Source organism: Zootoca vivipara, chromosome 8, assembly GCF_965207765.1.
Source record: "Zootoca vivipara chromosome 8, rZooViv2.hap1.1, whole genome shotgun sequence".
Taxonomy (NCBI): domain Eukaryota; kingdom Metazoa; phylum Chordata; class Lepidosauria; order Squamata; family Lacertidae; genus Zootoca; species Zootoca vivipara.
In genome coordinates, this window is record NC_142591.1 from 86,663,232 (window position 1) to 86,684,630 (window position 21,399).

At 47.4% G+C, this 21,399-nt stretch overlaps 1 protein-coding gene across 1 annotated transcript; it reads right to left on the reverse strand.

Moving 5' to 3' along the window:
• Window positions 1–1,769: 1,769 nt before the first annotated feature.
• LOC118089694 (forkhead box protein H1) lies at window positions 1,770–16,923 on the reverse strand. The gene is made up of 3 exons (XM_035124462.3): window positions 16,645–16,923; window positions 3,895–3,999; window positions 1,770–2,882 (listed from the first exon to the last, which is right to left on the reverse strand). The coding sequence occupies exons 1-3, from the start codon at window positions 16,921–16,923 to the stop codon at window positions 1,860–1,862; spliced, it is 1,407 nt and encodes a 468-aa protein (XP_034980353.3). The 3' UTR covers window positions 1,770–1,859.
• Window positions 16,924–21,399: the final 4,476 nt, after the last annotated feature.

A 21,399-nucleotide genomic window follows, 5' to 3' on the forward strand; every position in this document is an offset into this window, starting at 1 on the left:
AAGCAGGAAACACCATCAAAGCATTCCTGACATATGCCTGTCAAGCCTCTGCTTAAAGACCTCCAAAGAAGGAGACTCCACCACACTCCTTGGTAGCAAATTCCACTGCCGAACAGCTCTTACTGTCAGGAAGTTCTTCCTAATGTTTAGGTGGAATCTTCTTTCTTGTAGTTTGAATCCATTGCTCCATGTCCGCTTCTCTGGAGCAGCAGAAAACAATCTTTCTCCCTCCTCCATTACAGGTCAGGTAGGTAGCCGTGTTGGTCTGACATAGTCAAAACAAAAAAATCCTTCCGGTAGCACCTTAGAGAAGTGTGCATGCACATGCTCGCTCATACCTATGACAAACTTAGTTGGTCTCTAAGGTGCTACTGAAAGGAATTTTTTTAATTTTTGTTTTGAGCGGCATATTAAGATAGCTTTCAGGGTTCCTGGCCTTGTAATAGCTGCGTTCTCCCTCCGAGAGAGCACACAAAACAGAGAGCGGGTGAGACAAACTCCTGGAGGAGAATGAGGCCATCAAAGGCTACCGATAGCAACAATTCTTCAATATCAACTTTGTTGGACTGGTCATGTTGTGCGGATGCCTGATGATCGTCTTCCAAAGCAACTGCTCTATTTCAAACTTAAAAATGGAAAGCGTAATGCTGGTGGTCAACAAGAGGTTTAAAGACTCTCTCAAGGCAATTTTTTTAAAAATGTAGTATAAACACCAACAATTGGGAAACACTGGCCTGCGAGCGCTCCAATTGGAAAACAGCCTTTACCAAAGGTGTCATGGGCTTTGAAGACACTCGAACTCAGGACGCAAGGGTGAAACGTGCTAAGAGGAAGGCACACTGTGATCGACTCCCACCCGGAAACCAATGTCCCCACTGTGAAAGGATCTGTGGATCCAGAATTGGCCTCCACAGTCACTTACAACTCATTGCTAAAATCGTGTTTATGGAAGACAATCTTACTCGGCTACGAGGGATTGCCAAACAGAATATGCTAAGGCACGGTAGGCAAACTAAGGCCCGGGGAGCCGGATCTGGCCCAATCACATTCTAAATCTGGCCCACTGACTGTCTGGAAATCAGTGTGTTTTCACATGAGTAGAATGTGTCCTTTTATTTAAAATGCATCTCTGAGTTATTTGTGGGGCATAGGAATTTGTTCACACCCACACACACCCACACCCACCAATATAGTCCGGCCCCCCACAAGGTCTGAGGGACGGTAGACCAGCTCCCTGCTAAAAAAGTTGGCTGCCCCCTGTGCTAAAGCCTTGGCAGGATTTAGCCTGAGTTTATTATCCCTCCCCCAGCCCTCCACAACACTAGAGTTCCACCACAACACTAGAGTTTGCTGCGGAGTGAATTTGTATTTATTTATAAAAATATTTATATCCTGCTATATCATTTTTTAAAAGAGCAGTTTACAACAATATACATTTTTTTTTTAAAAAAATTGAAACTTTAAAATTTTTAAATCAGAGACCATCACCTTACTATTATGCAAATAGGTTTTCTTAAGGGCCTGTGTGAGCTTGACGGCACAGAAAAAGTTCAGGCTGAAACAGAAGGAGCCTGGCAGTAAGGGACCCCGAGGGTCATCTAGCTGAACCCCCGGGATCAAAGTTGTTGAGGGCTTTGTAAATTAAGACAAATGAGCAGCCAGGGCATGGACTATGGCTGTCCCGGAATGGCTGTAGCTGACGAACCAAAAAAAGCTGGCCAAGGTGGCTCCTAATGGACGGAGACTGGGATTTCTGGCCCAAACGATTTCTCCGGCGAGCTCCGGAACATCTGCAGTTTCGAATGCTGGGTGTTGGAGATAATGCTTCTCGGCTAATCTCTCAAAGTCCAGCTTTCTTTTCAGAAAGGCAAGTGGTTTGGGGGTAGCAGTGCTTCTCTCGGCTGCTGGCAGGGCTGGTAGGGGGCCACCACCACGCTCCGCAGTAGAGGCCCCGCCCCGCCCGCAACTGGGAACATGATGTCCGTCGGCTGGGTCATCCAGGCGTCAAACACGGTCTTGTTGGGAGGCATGGCTTGGTCCAGGTCGAGCGAGAGCCCCGAGGGATGGGCCAGGGTGGCGGGGGGCCTGGGGAGCAGCTCCCAGTACTGCGGGGGGCTTGCGAAGGGCAGGGGGTTGTAAATCGGCAGGCCTGGGACGGCGGCAAAGGCGGAGAAGGGTGGCGTGTGGCTGGGGGGAGCCACCACATTGGGGGCCACGCACTTGGTGTACGAGGTGGGCAGCTGTTCCAAGTGCAGCCCGCCGGCCCGCGGGGCATCCTCAGAGTCGGAGCTGCTGCTCTCGGGGTCCTGGAGGACCCGGGGGCGCTTGGCCAAGCTGTGGGGCGCATGCCCCTTCTTGAGCCTCGGCCGCCTGGCCTGCCTTCTGTCGGGGGACAGGGACCCCAGGGAGGAGAGGCTGCTGGAGGAGGAGAAGGAGCGGAGGGCCGGCAGGTGGCTCGGGGGCCGCCAGGGCAGAACCGGAGGCCCTGCGCAGACCTGGTAGATGGGGACGGAACCCCAAGTGTCTAGGGCGGCGGAGGGGCTGTGCTGGAGCTCGGGGGCTGCCCTAGGCTTCCCGCTAAGGCCCACATCCTGGAAGTGGCTGAGCAGGGAGTCGATGCTGAAGGGACTGTTCTGTGGGGCCCCTTCGCTGGCCAAGAATTCCCTCGTGTCCTCAGGGGCGGGGGTGTTCTGGGGGGCCTGGGGTCCACTGTTGAGCGGCCAGTTGTGGTAGACATAGGGGGCCAGGTCAGCCACGAATGCCCGCTCTTCCTGGCGGGAGACGGGCGTATTCTGCAGTTTGAGGGCATCTGGGGGGATGCGGTTCAGGTCCACGCTCCAGAAATTCCCTTTGGCCTTGGGGTTGGAGGGGTCCTTCAGCACCTGTGGGAGAGGGGAGGGATGGATGAGTGCGTGCGCCTGCCTCTCAAATGGCAGATCGAGTGGCTGGGTTATGCCAAAGTGGCTAAAATGACCGGCAGAATCAGAAATCAGGAAGACCAAAATTTTAATAAGGAATGGGGGGGGGGGAATTTATAATTTGTCTTAAAAACCATTGGCAACAGTTAAAATCGTTAGTAGGGTTGGAAAAACACTTGAGGTTTAATAGTGAATTTTGGACACAATGGAGAGGTAGAATCATAGAATCATAGAGTTGGAAGAGACCACAAGGGCCATCCAGTCCAACCCCCTGCTGAGCAGGATGATTATAAAAAATGCAGGAGGAAACGATTATGGTAACAGTAGGGCCCACAAAGGGGAGGAAAGAAGTCCAGGAGATTCTTTGGAATCTTGTTTCTGTGTTGTATATTGGGTATGTGACTAAGATTTTAATCTGAAAAACCAAATAAATAAATGTATATATATATTTTTTTTTAAAAAAGAGCATGTGAGCATCTCAAAGGACCACGGACCTTCCACCTAACCCCTGGGTGGCAGAAAGAGCTCCACACCAAGATTTCCCAGACCCAGAGTTTCCAGGGACCCTGAGGGTCATTCAGTCCAACCCCCTGCAAGGCAAGAAGATGCAGCTGCCCCATAAGGGGAATCGAACCTGCAACCTTGGCATCATCAGCACCACGCTCTAATCAAGTGAGCTAGCCAGGCAATAACAGCTAAAAAGTAGTGAAACCCCCATAGGAATAAAGCAATATAAGGAAGCTCCGCTGGTAGAGCATGAGACTCTTAATCTCAGGGTTGTGGGTGATAAATCCCCGCATTGCAGGGGGCTGGACTAGATGACCCTCAGGCTCCCTTCTATCTCAACCATTCTATGATTCTATGATAATATACAATTAGCTTATGCTATGTGATTATGCTGTCATATGCTGGCCCCTCTTGAAGCGCAGGGTCCCCTTCAGGCCCAAACCCTCCCTCCCTTGAGCCCCCGCCTCACCTGGTAGAAGCAGTCGTTGGAGGACAAATTGTGGCGGATCGAGTCCTTCCATCCCTGGTAGCCTTCCTTGAAGAAGGGGAAGAGGGTGCCGATCTCGTGGATGATCTGAAAGACCAGGAAGCAAACGTGAAAGGACCCTTTGGGGGTCAGCGGGCACCGATCCCCGACAGTGTCCCGTAGAAACGCAGGCAATGCATTGACTCTTGGGGAGAACAGATTAAGAAAGGCCGGCTCTGGATTCCAGGATTCTGCAATCTCCTTCTAGAGGGGAGGAGGCCAGAAGCTGGGAGGCAGCGCCACCTGCTGGACTGACCAGAGCTCTGCCACGGAGCTGGCCAGGTGACCTTGGGCTAGCCACCATCTCCAAGCCTTACCTGCCTCGCAGGGTTGTTGTGAGGAGAGGGTAAGATAGGCTGCTTTGAGCTCCTTGGAGCAAAGGTGGGGAATAAGCCAAATAAATAAGATTCCTGCGGGGGGAAATGGCTGGCCCAAGCATATATTGGATCAGATACGGCATTTTATATTTGCAAAAAGTCTGGTTCAAAACCATCTGTCAAAAGATAAGAGGAAATCATTATTAAATATTATTAAATGTTACATATTAAGTATGTGGTATTTGACTCCAGACAGGCGATTTAGAATGCAGCTGGGGGTATACTCAAAATACAGCAGATTTCTAATTTCTCAATTAACTTGTTTTGGGAAAAAATTGTTAACTATGCATTATAACTACCGGTATGCATTCTATTTAATATTAGGTTATAAAACCACTGCACTCTCGTGGTTTTATCAAGTTATCTGAATGATGAAGTGAGAAAAAAAATATTTATGAGCTAGTATGAAGCTCTCAACAGCTACAGAAGTTTCAATTGCCACAAAGGGGAATGTTAGCATGACATTAACAGTGAAAACATGGTTGGAATATTGCAGAAATGTCAAAGGTTACAGAGCACATTCAGTTATGGGATGGCTAGAAAAAGCAATACGACCTTATTTATCAACTTCATGAAGAAAAAACTATAGATCACATATTTACTGCTATAATTCATTCAAATTAAAGTAGTATTAATGAGCTGCAATGATTATATTTATAATATTGGTTTACATATTTATGTTATTCTTATAGTGTACTTTATTGCATTTGGTGTTCTAGATAAGTCTTTCAATATGAACCAACCTAGAAGTTATCAGGAAATAGGATGACGAACTGATAAAGGGTTTCTAAAAGGGATGACCTGGAGAATTCTCCCCGCCCCACCATAGATAGCTCTTTTAATGTTGGTTAAAGAGACATATCCTGCTCGGAGGTTAATCCAGGATTTGCATTTCCTGCCTTTGATTGCTCAAAGCAACCTTTTGAATAGAACAGGTGAGCTCCCACCTGAGGGCAAGGTGCTGAAGACTGCAGGGTCCGGGAACCAGTGTGTTTTCACATGAGTAGAATGTGTGCTTTTATTTAAAATGCATCTTGGTTATTTGTGGGGCATAGGAATTCGTTCATTTTCCCCCTCCCCATATAGTCCGATCCCCACATGGACTGAGGGACGGTGGACCGGCCCAGGGCTGAAAAAGGTTTCTGACCCCTGGACTAGATGATCCTCGCGATCCTTTCTGATTATGCAATTCTATGATAACCTGTTGTTTAGTCGTTTAGTCGTGTCCGACTCTTCGTGACCCCATGGACCAGAGCATGCCAGGCACTCCTGTCTTGAACTGCCTCCCGCAGTTTGGTCAAACTCATGTTGGTAGCTTCGAGAACACTGTCCAACCATCTCGTCCTCTGTCGTCCTCTTCTCCTAGTGCCCTCCATCTTTCCCAACATCAGGGTCTTTTCCAGGGAGTCTTCTCTTCTCATGAGGTGACCAAAGTCTTGGAGCCTCAGCTTCAGGATCTGTCCTTCCAGTGAGCACTCAGGGCTGATTTCCTTCAGAATGGAGAGGTTTGATCTTCTTGCAGTCCATGGGACTCTCAAGAGTCTCCTCCAGCACCATAATTCAAAAGCATCAATTCTTCAGCGATCAGCCTTCTTGATGGTCCAGCTCTCACTTCCATACATCACTACTGGGAAAACCATAGCTTTAACCATAGCTTTTCCTGCTTGGCAGGGGGTTGGACTGGATGGCCCTTGTGGTCTCTTCCAACTCTATGATTCTATGATTTAACTATACGGACCTTTGTAAGCAAGGTGATGTTTCTGCTTTTTAAGATGCTGTCTAGGTTTGTCATTGCTTTTCTCCCAAGAAGCAGGCGTCTTTTAATTTCGTGACTGCTGTCACCATCTGCAGTGATCAAGGAGCCCAAGAAAGTAAAATCTCTCACTGCCTCCATTTCTTCCCCTTCTACGGTATTTGCCAGGAGCTGATGGGACCAGTGGCCATGATCTTGGTTTTTTTGATGTTGAGCTTCAGACCATATTTTGCGCTCTCCTCTTTCACCCTCATTAAAAGGTTCTTTAATTCCTCCTCACTTTCTGCCATCAAGGTTTTGTCATCTGCATGATAACCTAAGTCAGAGGTTTTCAACCAGTGTGCTGTGGCACCCTGGGGTGCATTGAATGGTCAGGGGTGTCCTCTGTCCCTATTTCCTTTCCTTCCCTCCCGCTTCTAATGACTCCCCAAGACTTGCACAGCTGTTTGTTACAGCAGCCCTGATCCTGCCATTGCTGCCACCCAAGGTAAGGTGCTGGCCTCGCATTTACCTTTGGCCAGTCTCCGTTGGGCCACTAAGGCTGGGGGCATCTTCTGCCCTGTGGGGCAGCTGAGGAATCACCTCTCTTTTTGGGAGGGAGCAGCTCAGAGACCAAGGGTGGCAGCAGGGGCTGCCCAAAGGACTCCCAATGAGAGGAGGGGGGGAGGTTGGAAAAGGGTGAGGGGCTGCCGACTCTGCAAGCAAAGACAAACCTAGACAGCATCTTAAAAAGCAGAGACGTCACCTTGCCTACAAAGGTCCGTATAGTTAAAGCTATGGTTTTCCCAGTAGTGATGTATGGAAGTGAGAGCTGGACCATAAAGAAGGCTGATCGCCGAAGAATTGATGCTTTTGAATTCTGGTGCTGGAGGAGACTCTTGAGAGTCCCATGGACTGCAAGAAGATCAAACCTATCCAGTGCAAGAAAGGAGTGCCTGGCGTGCTCCGGTTCATGGGAAATAATGTACAGTGGTAAAGGTAAAGGGACCCCTGACCATTAGGTCCAGTCGTGACCGACTCTGGGGTTGCGCGCTCATCTCGCATTATTGGCCGAGGGAGCTGGCGTATAGTTTCCAGGTCATGTGGCCAGCATGACAAAGCCGCTTCTGGCAAACCAGAGCAGCACACGGAAACGCCGTTTACCTTCCCGCTGTAGCGGTTCCTATTTATCTACTTGCATTTTGACGTGCTTTCGAACTGCTAGGTTGGCAGAAGCTGGGACCAAGCAACGTGAGCTCACCCCGTCACAGGGATTCGAACTGCCGACCTTCTGATCAGCAAGCCCTAGGCTCAGTGGTTTTAACCCACAGCGCCACCTGGGTGGTACCTCGGTTTATGAACACAATTGGTTCCGGAAGTCTGTTCATAAACTGAAGCATTCATAAACTGACGCGAACTTTCCCATTGAAAGTAATGGAAAGTGGATTAATCTGTTCCAGATGGTTTGCGGAGTACTTAAACTGAAGCGTACTTAACCCGAAGCATGGGTGTAATTGGTTCCGGAAGTCTGTTCATAAACTGAAGCGTTCATAAACTGAAGCGAACTTTCCCATTGAAAGTAATGGAAAGTGAATTAATCCGTTCCAGATGGGTCCGCAGCGTTCGTAAACCGAAAATTCGTAAACCGAGGTGTTCATAAACTGAGGTTCCACTGTAGTTGGTTTAATTGCATTTCCCACGAGAGATGGAACAGGATGCCCCCTTCTGGGCAGCCTCTGCAACTGTAAAGTGAGAGACTCCCCAGGGATGATATGGCAACAGTGGGCTAATTCTAGCATAGACTCTCTGCGTATTTCCAGCCAACACTAATTGAAGCTGAGAAACCGCCAAGTTCCCTTCAGACCTGTACCAGATTTGCACTGTAGGGGATTGGACCCCTTCCACCTCTACTATGATTCATATTTCTCATCAAGTTGTAAATAAGAGAAGCTGTACTTCTTAGCCTCCCTTCCAGCTGTCCAAAGGAGGCTTCTCTTAAAGTGGGGGGGAGGGAGGGAGGGGCAGCCCCTTCTCCTGGAGCTTTGGAGACCACCTTGAACCAGGTGAGACATTGACCTGGCTCCTCTGTGAGAAAACCTGGATGGTCCCAAAATGTCAAGAGAGAAGACTGCCTTACTGGTGCCCCCCCCCCTTGCAGGCTTGCAGGGAAGAGTTCTCAGTTTGGTGTGCTTTTCTGCATAGAGAGGGGCAGAAAAGGAAGTGCCCTTAACAAAAAGGGAACTTTCCCGACTGAGACCCCAGGTCTGCATGGCCATGAACTGTAAGTGAAAGGCCTCACAATCGACCCCCAAATTAGGGAGCCCAGCACCACCACCCTGTTTCGAGCATTGCTATAAAGCAGCTGTATCTGCCTCTAACTGCCAGAAACAGAAGCTTCTAGTAATTAAACGTTTCCGGCAACACAGGGGGCTGGGCTAGATGACCGTTGGGGGTCCCTTCCAACCCGACAATTCTATGAGTCTCTTCATTTCTTTTCTGGGATAGCGGTAGAGGAATGCCTGGAACAGGAAATGGAAACTGTATCTTGCCTTTCTCCCAGGTTGAGATCCAATGTTGCCTTCCAATGTTTAAAAACCTTGCCCATCCCATAATAATCTTGAGGGCCGCAGTTCTGCCTAGCCATCAGGGCCGGATTGAGGTTTCACGAGGCCCTAAGCTACTGAAGGTAATGGGGCCCTTTCTACCGGTATGTACAGCTGTCCTTTGCCAACAACAAATTGTCACTGTTTTTGTTGTTGTGTTGAATAGATGCTATATGGTAATTTATGGACCTCATAGGTATCTCAAGCCATTTGCACATAAGAAAATATGTATTTTATCAAAGCAATCGTTGAACTGAAATACAATACATCCAGGTTGTTTTTTCCTTTAATTTTTTTTTTTGGGGGGGCCCCAAAAGAGTGGGGCCCTAAGCTACTGCTTGTTTAGCTTTTACGTAAATCCGGCACCAAGAGCTTGTCTGACCTTTTTGACAACTGCACTCCTCCAGCATAACTGCTCTTTTTCCCAGGTAGCAAAAGCTGGCAAAATTCAAATGCAGTCCAGAGCTAGCTTTTTGCTCCTTTTTAAAAATATATATTTTATTTTGACAAAGTAATAATCATAAATAAATAAGAATAAAAATGTGCACCCCACCACCGAGACCATTCCATTGTAACTCTCCAGCCTCCCAGAATCTCAACACCTCTTGCCATGGTTTGACCCCTTTCTGTTTTAACAGTACAAACACCCTCCATATCTCCTCAAAATCATTTCTCAGGGGTGCCCAAACTTTTTTCAAAGAGGGCCAGATTTGATGAAGTGAACATGCGCGAGGGCCGAAGTTGTGGAGCTTTCTTTAGGATTTAAGTTGTTCAGCTTTTTTTGCGATTTCCCCCCAGGGAATAAAAAAAACTGCCACAGGGGCTGGATTAAACCAACTGGGGGGTCCAGATTAAGCCCCCGAAATGGACTTTGGACATGCCTGCCTTAATGGCACATGTTAACTTATCATTAATCGCTATATCCTCTTTCTGCTCCTTCTGCTCCACTGAGTAACACGCTAAGATGGAACAACTCAGATTTCCAAATGTTGTGGGGATACGAGAGGGAGGGCGGGGGACACACCTGTATCCTGTATGTCACCGCCAAGCTCTTTGGAGGAAAGACTGGACACTGTGATGCGTTTTAAGTTTGAAAAGCTTATGTGAGTGTGTGGACTACTGCAATGCGCTCTACATGGGGCTACCTTTGAAGGTGACCCGGAAACTACAATTAATCCAGAATGCGGCAGCTAGAGTGGTGACTGGGAGCGGCCGCCGAGACCACATTAACACTGGTCCTGAAAGACCTACATTGGCTCCCAGTACGTTTTCGAGCACAATTCAAAGTGTTGGTGCTGACCTTTAAAGCCCTAAATGGCCTCGGTCCAGTATACCTGAAGGAGCGTCTGCACCTCCATCATTCTGCCCGGACACTGAGGTCCAGCACCGAGGGCCTTCTGGCGGTTCCCTCGTTGCGAGAAGCCAAGTTGCAGGGAACTAGGCAGAGGGCCTTCTTGGTGGTGGCGCCCGCCCTGTGGAACGCCCTCCCAACAGATGTCAGAGAGGAAAACACCTACCAGACTTTTAGAAGACATCTGAAGGCAGCCCTGTTTAGGGAGGCTTTTAATGTTTAATAGATCACTGTGTTTTATTTTTCTGTTGGAAGCCGCCCAGAGTGGCTGGGGAAACCCAGCCAGATGGGCGGGGTATAAATAATAAATTATTGTTATTTATTATTATTATTATTATTATTATTATTATTATTATTATTATTATTCCATGGCACCACAAACCACTGCCAATAGCCCACCTGACCACACAGTCTTCTCAAAGTGTTGGAGGGGCTGCAGAAAAAGAGGCACTCTTTTCCAGCTATGGTGGGACTACGCACAGGGATTCAAATTCTGGACATGAAGCGACCCAAACCTTATTCACCCCATTCCAACTTCATCCTCGGGGGTGATCAGCTGAAAGGTTTCAGCTCTCAGGAATGCTTGGCATGGATGTTTGTGGCTGCCAGAACCTCAGTTGCCCCCAAATGGAAAACCTTGCAGGATTTCTGACCTTGGTATAAAAAATATGTGGGTTTTGGGTTTTTTTTTCTTTTTCCAAAAAATAAAATGAAATGGAAAGAGTTTGGAATGCACAGTACATCCTCCAGTGTCTTGAAGACGCTGATCTCAGGCGCCTTTCCAACTCTATGATTCTATTTACAGTGGTCCCTTGGTTCTCAAACTTGATCCGATCCGGAGGTCCGTTCCAAAACCAAAGTGTTCCAAAACCCAGGCGCGCTTTCCCATAGAAAGTAATGCAAAATGGATTAATCCGTTCCAGACTTTTAAAAACAACCCCTAAAACAGCCATTTAACATGAATGTTACTTTCTAACAAGACCACTGGTCCATAAAATGAAAGCAAGAATCAATGTACTGCGCTATAAAATAAACAAGACAGAATTGTAGATGATAAAAATGATAATCCCGCAGTCAGAAAAACAAATTAACCAAAAAAGCCTCAAAAACAAAAACGCAAAATAGCAAAAACAAAAGTGCCAAACCTAAACCTTTCCAGAAGTCCTTTTGACTTTTGAAATGTTCGAAAACAAAGGCGCAGCTTCTGATTGGTGCAGGTGCCCTGGAAACAATAGCCAACAACCGTATTGGACATTCAGCTTCCGAAAAAAACATTAATAGAATCATAGAATCATAGAGTTGGAAGAGACCACAAGGGCCATCCAGTCCAACCCCCTGCCAAGCAGGAAACACCATCAAAGCATTCCTGACAGATGGCCGTCAAGCCTCTGCTTAAAGACCTCCAAAGAAGGAGACTCCACCACACTCCTTGGCAGCAAATTCCACTGCCGAACAGCTCTTACTGTCAGGAAGTTCTTCCTAATGTTTAGGTGGAATCTTCTTTCTTGTAGTTTGAATCCATTGCTCCGTGTCCGCTTCTCTGGAGCAGCAGAAAACAACCTTTCTCCCTCCTCTATATGACATCCTTTTATATATTTGAACATGGCTATCATATCACCCCTTAACCTTCTCTTCTCCAGGCTAAACATACCCAGCTCCCTAAGCCGTTCCTCATAATCCCTCACACTTCTGGGTTTTCGGCATGTGGGAACCAAGGCGTTTGAGAACCAAGGTGCCACTGAATCGATAAAGTTTCTTTCCTCCTGAAGTTTGGATTTTACCCTTGTGATGTCTGCACTAAATTGAGCGGGACTTACTCTCTGGTAAGTGTGCAGCCTGAGCCAGATTGGCCATATTTTGATGCCCCTCTCCTGCCTGGGGAGTGGCTCCCTGGCAATTGAGAGGGGTTGGAGAGGGAAGTTCCTGTGATGCTGCATTATTCCAACCCCCCCCCCACTCCTGTGGGGTGCAACATTCCTCTCCCCTCCACCAAAGCAATTTGCACCCTGCTGGTGCTAATCCTCATCTGGTTTGACTGATCTCTGACCCATGGATGGGGTGGGGAAGATATTTACACTACATACGGTAGGAGGAATGAATGAGTCTGGTCAGATCACAGATGCCTGGGGAGATAACACGCTTCTTGGGTCAGTGGCAAGGATTACTGTACCTTGATCCTTCTGCCATCCAGGCCCTAAGCTTCCCCCCCTCAATGAACCCCCCCCCCCGCCCCCAGTTCTCCTAACTCTGAAGGCTAGAAGCAAGAGCCAGAAGAAATTTCCAGAGGGACCTTCCACAAAGAGTTGCCAAGACGGAGTCCTTGACTCCCAATAGCAATGGGCAAGCCCAAGACGTAAAATTTATTGTTGGAGTGGCATACTAAGGATGAACAGACAAAATCTGTAATGATCAATTGGGCAAAAGATGTAGGGCACAATATAATGGTGGAAGATTGGGAAAGGTTATGGAAGAAGAATACGAAGTTTACCGCATGTAATGTTTTAAAAGAAAATATGATGAAGATGATGTATAGGTGGTATCTTACACCGGTAAAACTAGCTAAGATTTATCATAAAAAGGACAATAAATGTTGGAAATGTAAGAATGTGAAAGGAACCTTTTACCATATGTGGTGGACATGCCCCCAAGTAAAGAGCTTTTGGGAAAAGATTTATAATGAAATGAAGAAAGTGTTGAAAAACACTTATGTTAAGAAACCAGAAGCTTTTTTACTTGGGATAATTAGAGAAGAATTACCAAAGAAAGATATTACGTTTTTTCTGTATGCCACAACAACAGTGAGAATTTTATTAGCAAGAAACTGGAAAAGTGAAGATTTGCCTACCGTGGACGACTGGCAGTTGAAGCTGATAGAATTTATGGAATTGGCTGAGCTGACCGGAAGACTCATTGAACAGGGGGAAGAGTCAGTGGAGGAAGATTGGAAGAAATTTAAAGTTTATTTAGGAAACAACTGAAAGATTATTAATGTTGAATATAAGATTTGGAAGTGTAAGGAGGCTGCAGAAGAGATTTGGTTAAGGTCGTATTGTATATTAAGATTTAGATAAAGGTTGAGATAATAGTGATATTTAGATAAAAGTGTTATAGAAAAATAGAATTTTAAGATATAATAAGAGATATAATATGTATATGTTAGACAGGTTAATGAGAGTTATGAGATGTTTAGATAATTTTAAAAATGGATGGAATAAGATGTGGAAAGTACTAAGGATGTTATATTTTGAAACGCAGTTGAGAGAGAAAGAAGTCAACAAGTTTAGAATCTTTTTTTTTTAAAATATATTTTTATTAATTTTCCAATTAAAACCAATTATATCACATTCATTATTTCAAATTATACACATATATATCAATCAAACCGAATGTTATGCCAAATTATCTAAAAAAATTTTTTTTGGGTTCCCATGCTTCAAGAAATTGGGGATTCCTCGCAACCGTCCACTGCCGTCTTTTTTCTAAAGTTCAAATCGTCTCTCCGAGTTCATAATAATCCAAATCTTTCCCTTACAGTCACATAGATGTTTTCCATTTTCAACCGATTGTTTCCCAACAAGTTTAGAATCAAAGTTAGAATAAGATTATTGTTTTTGTATTTTGTATTTCTTTTTTAATGTATTTTTGTATTATGTATTGGGTTTTTTTTTGTATCTTGTATTTTGCATTTTGCATTTTGTCCTGTGTTTGTTGTATGTTTCTTTAATGTTTATAAAACCAATAAATATATATTGAAGAAGAAAAAAGCAATGGCCAATCCCGACCCCTTGGGTTGAGGGCCTCTGAGGATGTGCAGAGTGCCTCTCCAACATATTTATTTCTTGTGTTTGAGCCCACCTTTCCTCTAAGGGCCTCAAGGTGGCCACGTGGTTCTCTCCCTCCTCCTTTAATCCCCACAACAGCCCTGTGAGGTAGGCTCGGCTGAGAAGCAGTAACTGGCCTTTGAGGCCACATTCAAGTGAGCTTCATGGCCAAGTGAAGGGGATTTGAACCCTGGTCACTGGCAGAGGAACAGGGGTGCGGGGGGAGCACATCACCCCCAGCGGCACGATCCCGGTGGGGTGCCATTGTGCCACGCCCCCGGGACACGCACCACGCTCCTGCGGGCAACGTGCCAGGCCCCGCCTGCTCTCTCCCCCCCCCCCGAGCTTGAAGCTCCGTCACTGACCCTGGTATCCCACTTCCTAGCCCAGCACTCTAACCATTGCACCACCACTGCCTTTCCAATTTCTAAATTTCACCCTTCACTTTGTATGCTGCTCTGTTCTTCATTCACAATGTATTATGGTCCCGTGTCGATTGTATGAACCCCTTGCTCCCCCAGGGATGGCCTTTGCTCCTCCAAACTAGTCTTTCCCCAGAAATACACCTGTCTGTGTGGCTGTAATTCAGAGGCATAACCCCCCACCCTCATCGCCTTCAAAAGACTCTCAGCCAGCATCGTCAACATCTAGTGGCAGGGAGTTCCATAAATTAATCCTGCACTGAGTGGGAAAAGTACACCGCTTCGTCCAAAATCTACTGCAGGAAGAACCACAAATTGTAGGCTTCTGGGAGAGGGAGAAATTCTTCTCAAGAGTGGACCCACTCAAATTAATGGAGCTAAATCACTCAGTCTCATTAATTCCAATGGGTCTAGCCTGAGGATGACCAATAATAGATATAACACTTTTTTTCTACCCCAGGTTCTCCATATAATCCAAATTAGAATTATCATGAATGGATAAAAACTACCCTGGCTAATTATACTATGGTCTTTTAAACTGGGGGAGGGGGTATTGTTCTTATTTGTTACCATGTTATGTATTTTTCTGTTTTTATATTGTAAACCACCCTGTGATCCTTGGATGGTGATGTATAAATAATATTTTTATATTATTAAAACCTGAATTATTTTACTCCCTTTTTAGTTCCCTCCACCCTGAATTGTGCAAAAACCAAACATCTCCCCCCCAAAAAAATACTATCAAGGGGGTTGGGTGAGGATGGCTTCTCAGTGCAGAGGTGTTGGAAGGGGGGGGAGAGAGAGGAGATTCTTAAGATATCCCAGAGGGCTTTTTTATCTTGCTGAAGCAGCTTAGCACAGCTGGGGGGAGAAATGGGTATCTGGAAGCAAATATTCCCTCAATTTCAGAGATAATAAAGGCTTGGAAGCAAGGCATTTCGCTAACTGGTTTGGGAAGGAGCAGTCCTTAGGCAGATAAGAGGGGACCTGGGAAGCCCAGGTCTTTGAAATCCTAGCCCTAGTGTGACCCCAGGATGATCTTCTAGAATATTTATTTTATTTCCTAAAAGGTAAACACCGCTTGATTGAAGAAAACAAAAAACAAAAAACCCCTCAAAGCACCAGTAAGGAAATTTGACAACCATTTTAGACTTCTGAAAAGTTAAAACAATAGATTAAAAATGGGATTAAATCTCTTCCAACTCTACAACTCTAAACAAAAATGTTCCCATCAGGCGCTGACAGTGAAACCCCCTGCCCGATATCAATAGGCAGGGAGTTCCAAAGTACGGGGCCACCACGCTAAAAAAATTGAATTTCCACAAATGTGGAAAGGGTGCGATTTTGGATTGAAGTGGTTGAATGGGTGCCTATGGGGTAAAACCAATCTCTGATGGGTAAATAGAGAGCAATCCTGATTACTTGGACCAGAATGAGAAGCCCTGGAAAGAGGGTCAGGCACTCCCGTAACACATACAATGCCTTGCTTTTACTGTCCTGCAAGAGACCCAGGAAAGCAGTGGTGGCTGCAAGGCAAGGGAGCCAGTCTAGTGGTCCAGGGCATGTCAGAATTTCAAAGAAATCCCGCCATCCTGAATGATCATAGTGGCAACTGTAATTCCCCATGACTGTGTTAAGGCGCCTGTTCTGCAGCCTTTGAGGGATGAATTAAACTCCAGTTGGATTGGGAGGCTCCACCCCAGAAGAATACAAGGAGAGCCTGCTGGATCAGGCCCAAAGCCCACCTATTCCAGCATCCTGTTCTCACAGCAGCCAACCTGATGACCATTGTGGGAAATCAACAAGCAGGATCTGAGCACAAGAGCCCTCTCTCCCCTGAAACTTCCAGTAACTGCCTCCAGCTGTGGTGGCAGAGCCCAGCCATCCTGTCTAGTAGCCCTCTCTTCCTCCATGAATTTATCCAATCCTCTTTAAAAGCCAGCCGACTTGATGGTCATCTCTGTCTCCCGCAGTTTAACTCTGTGCTGCCTGAAGAAGGACTTGCCTTGACCTGTCCTGAATCTCCCAGCATTCAGCTTCCTGGGATGCTGCTAAAGTTATGAGACAAGGAGAACAACTTTCCTTGAGCCTCTTCCCCCACGTCATGCGCAATTTTGCGCTTCTATCATGTCGCCTCAAAGAGAGAACCAATTTTAGGACCTTCTCTGGACATCTGAAGGCAGCTTTTACAGTTGGAAGTATCCTGTAAATTCTGTTGGAAGCTGCCCAGAGTGGCTGGGGCAACCCAGTCAGGTGAGCTGGGTACAAGCAATAAAAATCATCATCATCATCATCAACCACATCAACAGCTTTTTCCTTTTGTAGGCATGCCCCCCCCCCACTTTAGGCAGCTGGCAGCCCCTTGAGCCCCCCCCTTTTTACCTTACCTGGGACAATTTGAGCTTCCGGTTTGGAGAGGTCTGGATGGCCAGAGCAATCATTGCCAAATAGGTGTAGGGGGGCTTGGGGTGCCGGTGGTAGTTCTTCTTCTTCCTCTTCACCTTTCTGCCCGCCTCCTTGGCTGGACCCTCGCCCTGCCTGCCCCCAGGCTCCTGGGCAGCCCCCAGCGCTTCCCTGCCCAGGGTGGGGTCCTGGCAGGAAGCCGGTCCCCTTTTTTCCAGGCTGCCATTCTCAGGATTTTGGTGTGGAGTGGACATAGCAGACATTGCTGCTGCTGCTGCGGCCTGGGGAAGCCTGAAGGGCTGGTCAACTGACCAGCAGCTCCCAGGATAAACAGCTTGCTGCCCTGAAGAAGGAAGAAGATTTGGAGCCCATTCATGTCTTTATCATGCTGATGATGGAATCTCAGCCTGGAGATGGGGATCCTGCAGGGCAGGAGTTTGTGAGGGGAGGGGCAGAGGGGCAGGGGGGGAGGGGCCAGTTGGCAAACCATTAACACCTGGCTGTTAATCTCTGAGCAGAGAGCCAGGTTAGCCCCATGAGGTGCCTACTGCAGGCATGGGAGATGGAGAATTTGCACCTCTTGGTAGTGTTGCCTAGTGGCACTGCCATTCGCAACTTGGCTTGCCTGAGCGGCATGCCAAACATCTGAAGCAGAACCAGGTCCCCAGGCTAAACAGGAATCCACCAACTGGAGTTTTAATTCATGGCGGCAACCTATCCTTTCCCCGACAGGGTGGTTCTTGATCAATGGATCACAGATTTGTGTGGGGGGGGAAGGGGCCCCAAGGGTCATCAAAGTGGGAGGGTAGCTAATGCTGCAAAAGACGGAATCAGGATTCAAGATAGAATCATAGAGTTGGAAGGGACCACAAGGGCCATCCAGTCCAACCCCCTGCCAAGCAGGAAACACCATCAAAGCATTCTTGACATATGCCTGTCAAGCCTCTGCTTAAAGACCTCCAAAGAAGGAGACTCCACCACACTCCTTGGTAGCAAATTCCCTGGAAGACTGGAGAACTGGGCCCAGACTAACAAAAATGAATTTCAATAGGGACAAATGTCAAGTTCTGCACTTACAAATACACAAATATAAGATGGGGGACATCCGCCTTACTAGCAGAACATGTGAAAAGGATCATGGGGCCTTAGTAGTACACAAGCTGAACATGAGTCAACAGTGTGATGCAGCAGCAGCAGCAGCCAACCCCCCCCCCCAAAACCCCCACCACACTAATGCTATTCTGCATCAACAGAAATCTAGTGTCCAGATCAAGGAAATTCATAGTCCCACACTCTATTCTGCCTTGGTCAGATCACACCTGGAAGACTGTGTCCAGCTCTGGGCATCACAATTTAAGAGGGATACAGTATATTGACAAGCTGAAATGTATGCAGAGGAGGGAAACCAAGACGTTCAGGGGTCTGGAAACTAAGCCTTGCTAAGAGCGCTTGAAGGAGCTGGATATGTTTTGCCTGGAAAAGAGGAGACTAAGTGGAGATATGGGAGTCACCTTCAGATATCTCAAGGGCTGTCACACGGAAGATGGAGCCGGCTTGTTTTCTCCTACTCTGGAGGGTAGGACTCGAACCAATGGCTTCAAATCAGAAGAAAGGAGATTCCAACTAAACATCAGGATGCAGTCCTGGAAGGAAGCCCTACTGAGTTCAAAGGGATTTACTTCTGAGGAGACCCACATAGGATTGCACTGCTCCCATTTTCATCCCTGATCATCGGCCATGGTGGTTGCTGGGAGTTGACACAGAGAGCCAGTGTGCTGTAGCAGTTAGAGTGCCGGACTATGTCACGGGAGACCTGGGTTCGAATCCCCCCTCCACCCTGAAGCTCACTGGGTGATCCAGTCACTGCCTCTCAGCCTAACTTACCTCACAGGGTTGTTGTTGGGATTAAATGAGGAGGGGGAGAATTAGGTAAGGCACCTTGAGCACCTTAGAGGGAATAAATGGGTGGAAGATTCCTGCCTTGCAGGGGGTTGGACTAGATGATCCTCATGGCCCCTTCCAACTCTGCAATTCTATGAAATATATTGAGCTAGATCTGTATGTCCCCTCCTGTTATGAGAAGCAAAGCAAGCACTGTTTCTTTTTTTTCTGGAGGGAGAAAGAAACACAGACTAGTCTGCTCCCCCCTCCCAATTTAAATTTTGTGTCGGGAGATGCAAAAGACTGGAGATTTTTGCTCAAGCACCCCAAGAATGGGTCCTTCTTTCAGGGAGTTATCAGCCTCTTGCTTTCTTTCCTTAGGGGAAAAGTCGCTTTGCTCTGTCCTTTTGTGAAGCCAAGGGATTCCTCATCTCAATCCACATGCAGAGAGAGCTTCAAACACTTGTCTGGCCCCAGAGGGAATCCCATCCTCTGCTTGAGTAGCTGCACTGAATACCACTGAGAAGCACCGGGGGGGGGGGGGGGGGGGGAAGGATGGCACAGCCTCCAGGCAGACGGGCAGGCTGCCTGCCTGCCTGTCTGTTGGTCACACAGACACTCTCCAGCTCCAGACAGCCTGGCCAGTCTGTTCCTCAGGTGGACCAGGCACTTCTGGGCATGGAAGCAGAGGAAGGAAGGAGGCCAGAGGTCAGAATCATAGAACTTTAGAGGTGGAAGGGACCCCGAGGGTCATCCAGTCCAGCCCCCTGCAATGCAGGAATCTCAAGTAAATCATGCATGACAGAGGGCCCTCCAACCTCTGCTTAAAAACCTCCTGAAGGAGAGTCTACAACCTCCCCAGGGAGTCCGTTCCCCTGTCCAACAGCTCTTGCTGTCAGAAAGTTCTTAGAATCATAGAATCGTAGAGTTGGAAGAGACCACAAGGGCCATCCAGTCCAACCCCCTGCCAAGCAGGAAACACCATCAAAGCATTCTTGACATATGCCTGTCAAGCCTCTGCTTAAAGACCTCCAAAGAAGGAGACTCCACCACACTCCTTGGTAGCAAATTCCACTGCCGAACAGCTCTTACTGTCAGGAAGTTCTTCCTAATGTTTAGGTGGAATCTTCTTCCTAATGTTTAGTCAGAATCTCTTTTCTGGTAACTTGTCTCCTCTTTTCCAGGCTAAACATACCCAGACCCTTGCCAACCGAGTGTATGCAGCGACTGGGGTGTTAAAATAAAAGGCTGCTGCCCACAATATCTTTTGCTTATTTCTATTTTTGAATATATAATAATCAAACAACTCACCACCCCTCGTGAGTCCACACCAGCACTATACAAAACACTCGGTCAACTTTAAGACAGTTTTCAAATAATCAATTACCCTACCGCATTACTGCATTTGGTGCAGCAGTTAAACTCCCCCTCTAATTATTTAAATTGTCAAGAGACCACAGGTGAGTTGAATTGCCAAGAGCTCGCAGGTGTGCTGCCATTCAGATCAAGGCTACAAACACACACCATTGACCACCTCAATATTAAGAAAACCCAACATCCAATGCGAACCTTCCAGCTTGTCAACATCCTTCTTAAATTGTGTTGCTCAGATTTGGACACAGTATTTCAAGTGTACTCTGACCAAGGCAGAAGAGAGCTGGACTATTGCTTCTCTTGATCTGGACACTACTAGATTTCTGTAGAAGCAGCCTAGAATAGCATTAGCTTTTTTTGCTGCTGCATCACACTGTTGACTCGTGCTAAGCTTGTGGTCTACTAAGACACCCAAGATCGGGTATCTCCAAACTTCGGTCCTCCAGATGTTTTGGACTACAATTCCCATCATCCCTGACCACTGGTCCTGTCAGCTAGGGATCATGGGAGTTGTAGGTCAAAACATCTGGAGGGCTGCAGTTTGGGGGTGCCTGCCCTAGATGCTTTCCACATGTCCTGCTGGCAAGCCAGGTGTCCCCCATCCTATATTTGTCCATCTGTCATGGGTGAAGCATCTTCTTGGCAGTCTGAATTTCATCCTATTTTCCTCCCCTTCCCTCACTGGTTGTTCTTTGTCGGACCTCTGGTCCAGGACCAGGACCAGGAAGGAAGAAGCCTTATACGAAGGTCAGGATTGTGCAGACTTGACTGGCAGGGGCTTGCCAGGGTTTTGGGCAGGGGGCATTCTCAGCCTGACCTGGATATGTCATGGCTGGCAGAGTTGAGGGGAGCACTTAGAGGAAGGCCCCAGGCTGGCAGAAGTCCCACCATTTCTCCTGCACACCCAGAACCTTTTGAACCAGGCGCAACACAATCCCAAACTCTTCCAGATCTGTTTTTGTTATTGACACCTGTCTGTCTAAAGAGGCAATGGAGTGCGCCTCCAGGGATGAAGCTAAAATACTATGTTAGCAGCACTCAAGTGACTTTCCCGGGGTGCAAGCCTGGGCAGTGTGCATGGAGGTCCTGGGCTGCCCAGATGACAAACCCCTCTCTCGACCTTGATGATGTGGCCGAAAGGGAAGCAGAACGAGACGTTTGGCACCACCTGGGCTGCCAGAAGGAGGCGTACAAGGTCCCACCAAACCGTCTTAGGGACTCCATTCCAGATTTGTGTAGGGTTCACTCCTTAGCCTTTTCTTTTCCCCAAGATATCCCCCAAGATATCCCACATAGGGAGCTTAGCGTGGGATAGGAACATCTCCACCCCCATCGTTCTGCCCAGACACTGAGGTCCAGCGCCAAGGGCCTTCTGGCGGTTCCCTCCCTGCGAGAAGTGAGGTTACAGGGCCTTCTTGGTGGTGGCACCCTCCCTGTGGAACACCCTCCCATCAGATGTCGGAGAAATAAGCAACTACCTGACT

Bases quoted from the DNA above. Each gene is read 5' to 3' on its own strand.
- LOC118089694 (XM_035124462.3), bottom strand. From the start codon at position 16,923: ATGTCTGCTATGTCCACTCCACACCAAAATCCTGAGAATGGCAGCCTG. The intron at 4,000-16,644 runs GTAAGGTAAAAA...CTGGTCTTTCAG, and splicing joins GGAAGCTCAAATTGTCCCAG to ATCATCCACGAGATCGGCAC. The intron at 2,883-3,894 runs GTGAGGCGGGGG...CCTCTCCCACAG, and splicing joins CCAACGACTGCTTCTACCAG to GTGCTGAAGGACCCCTCCAA.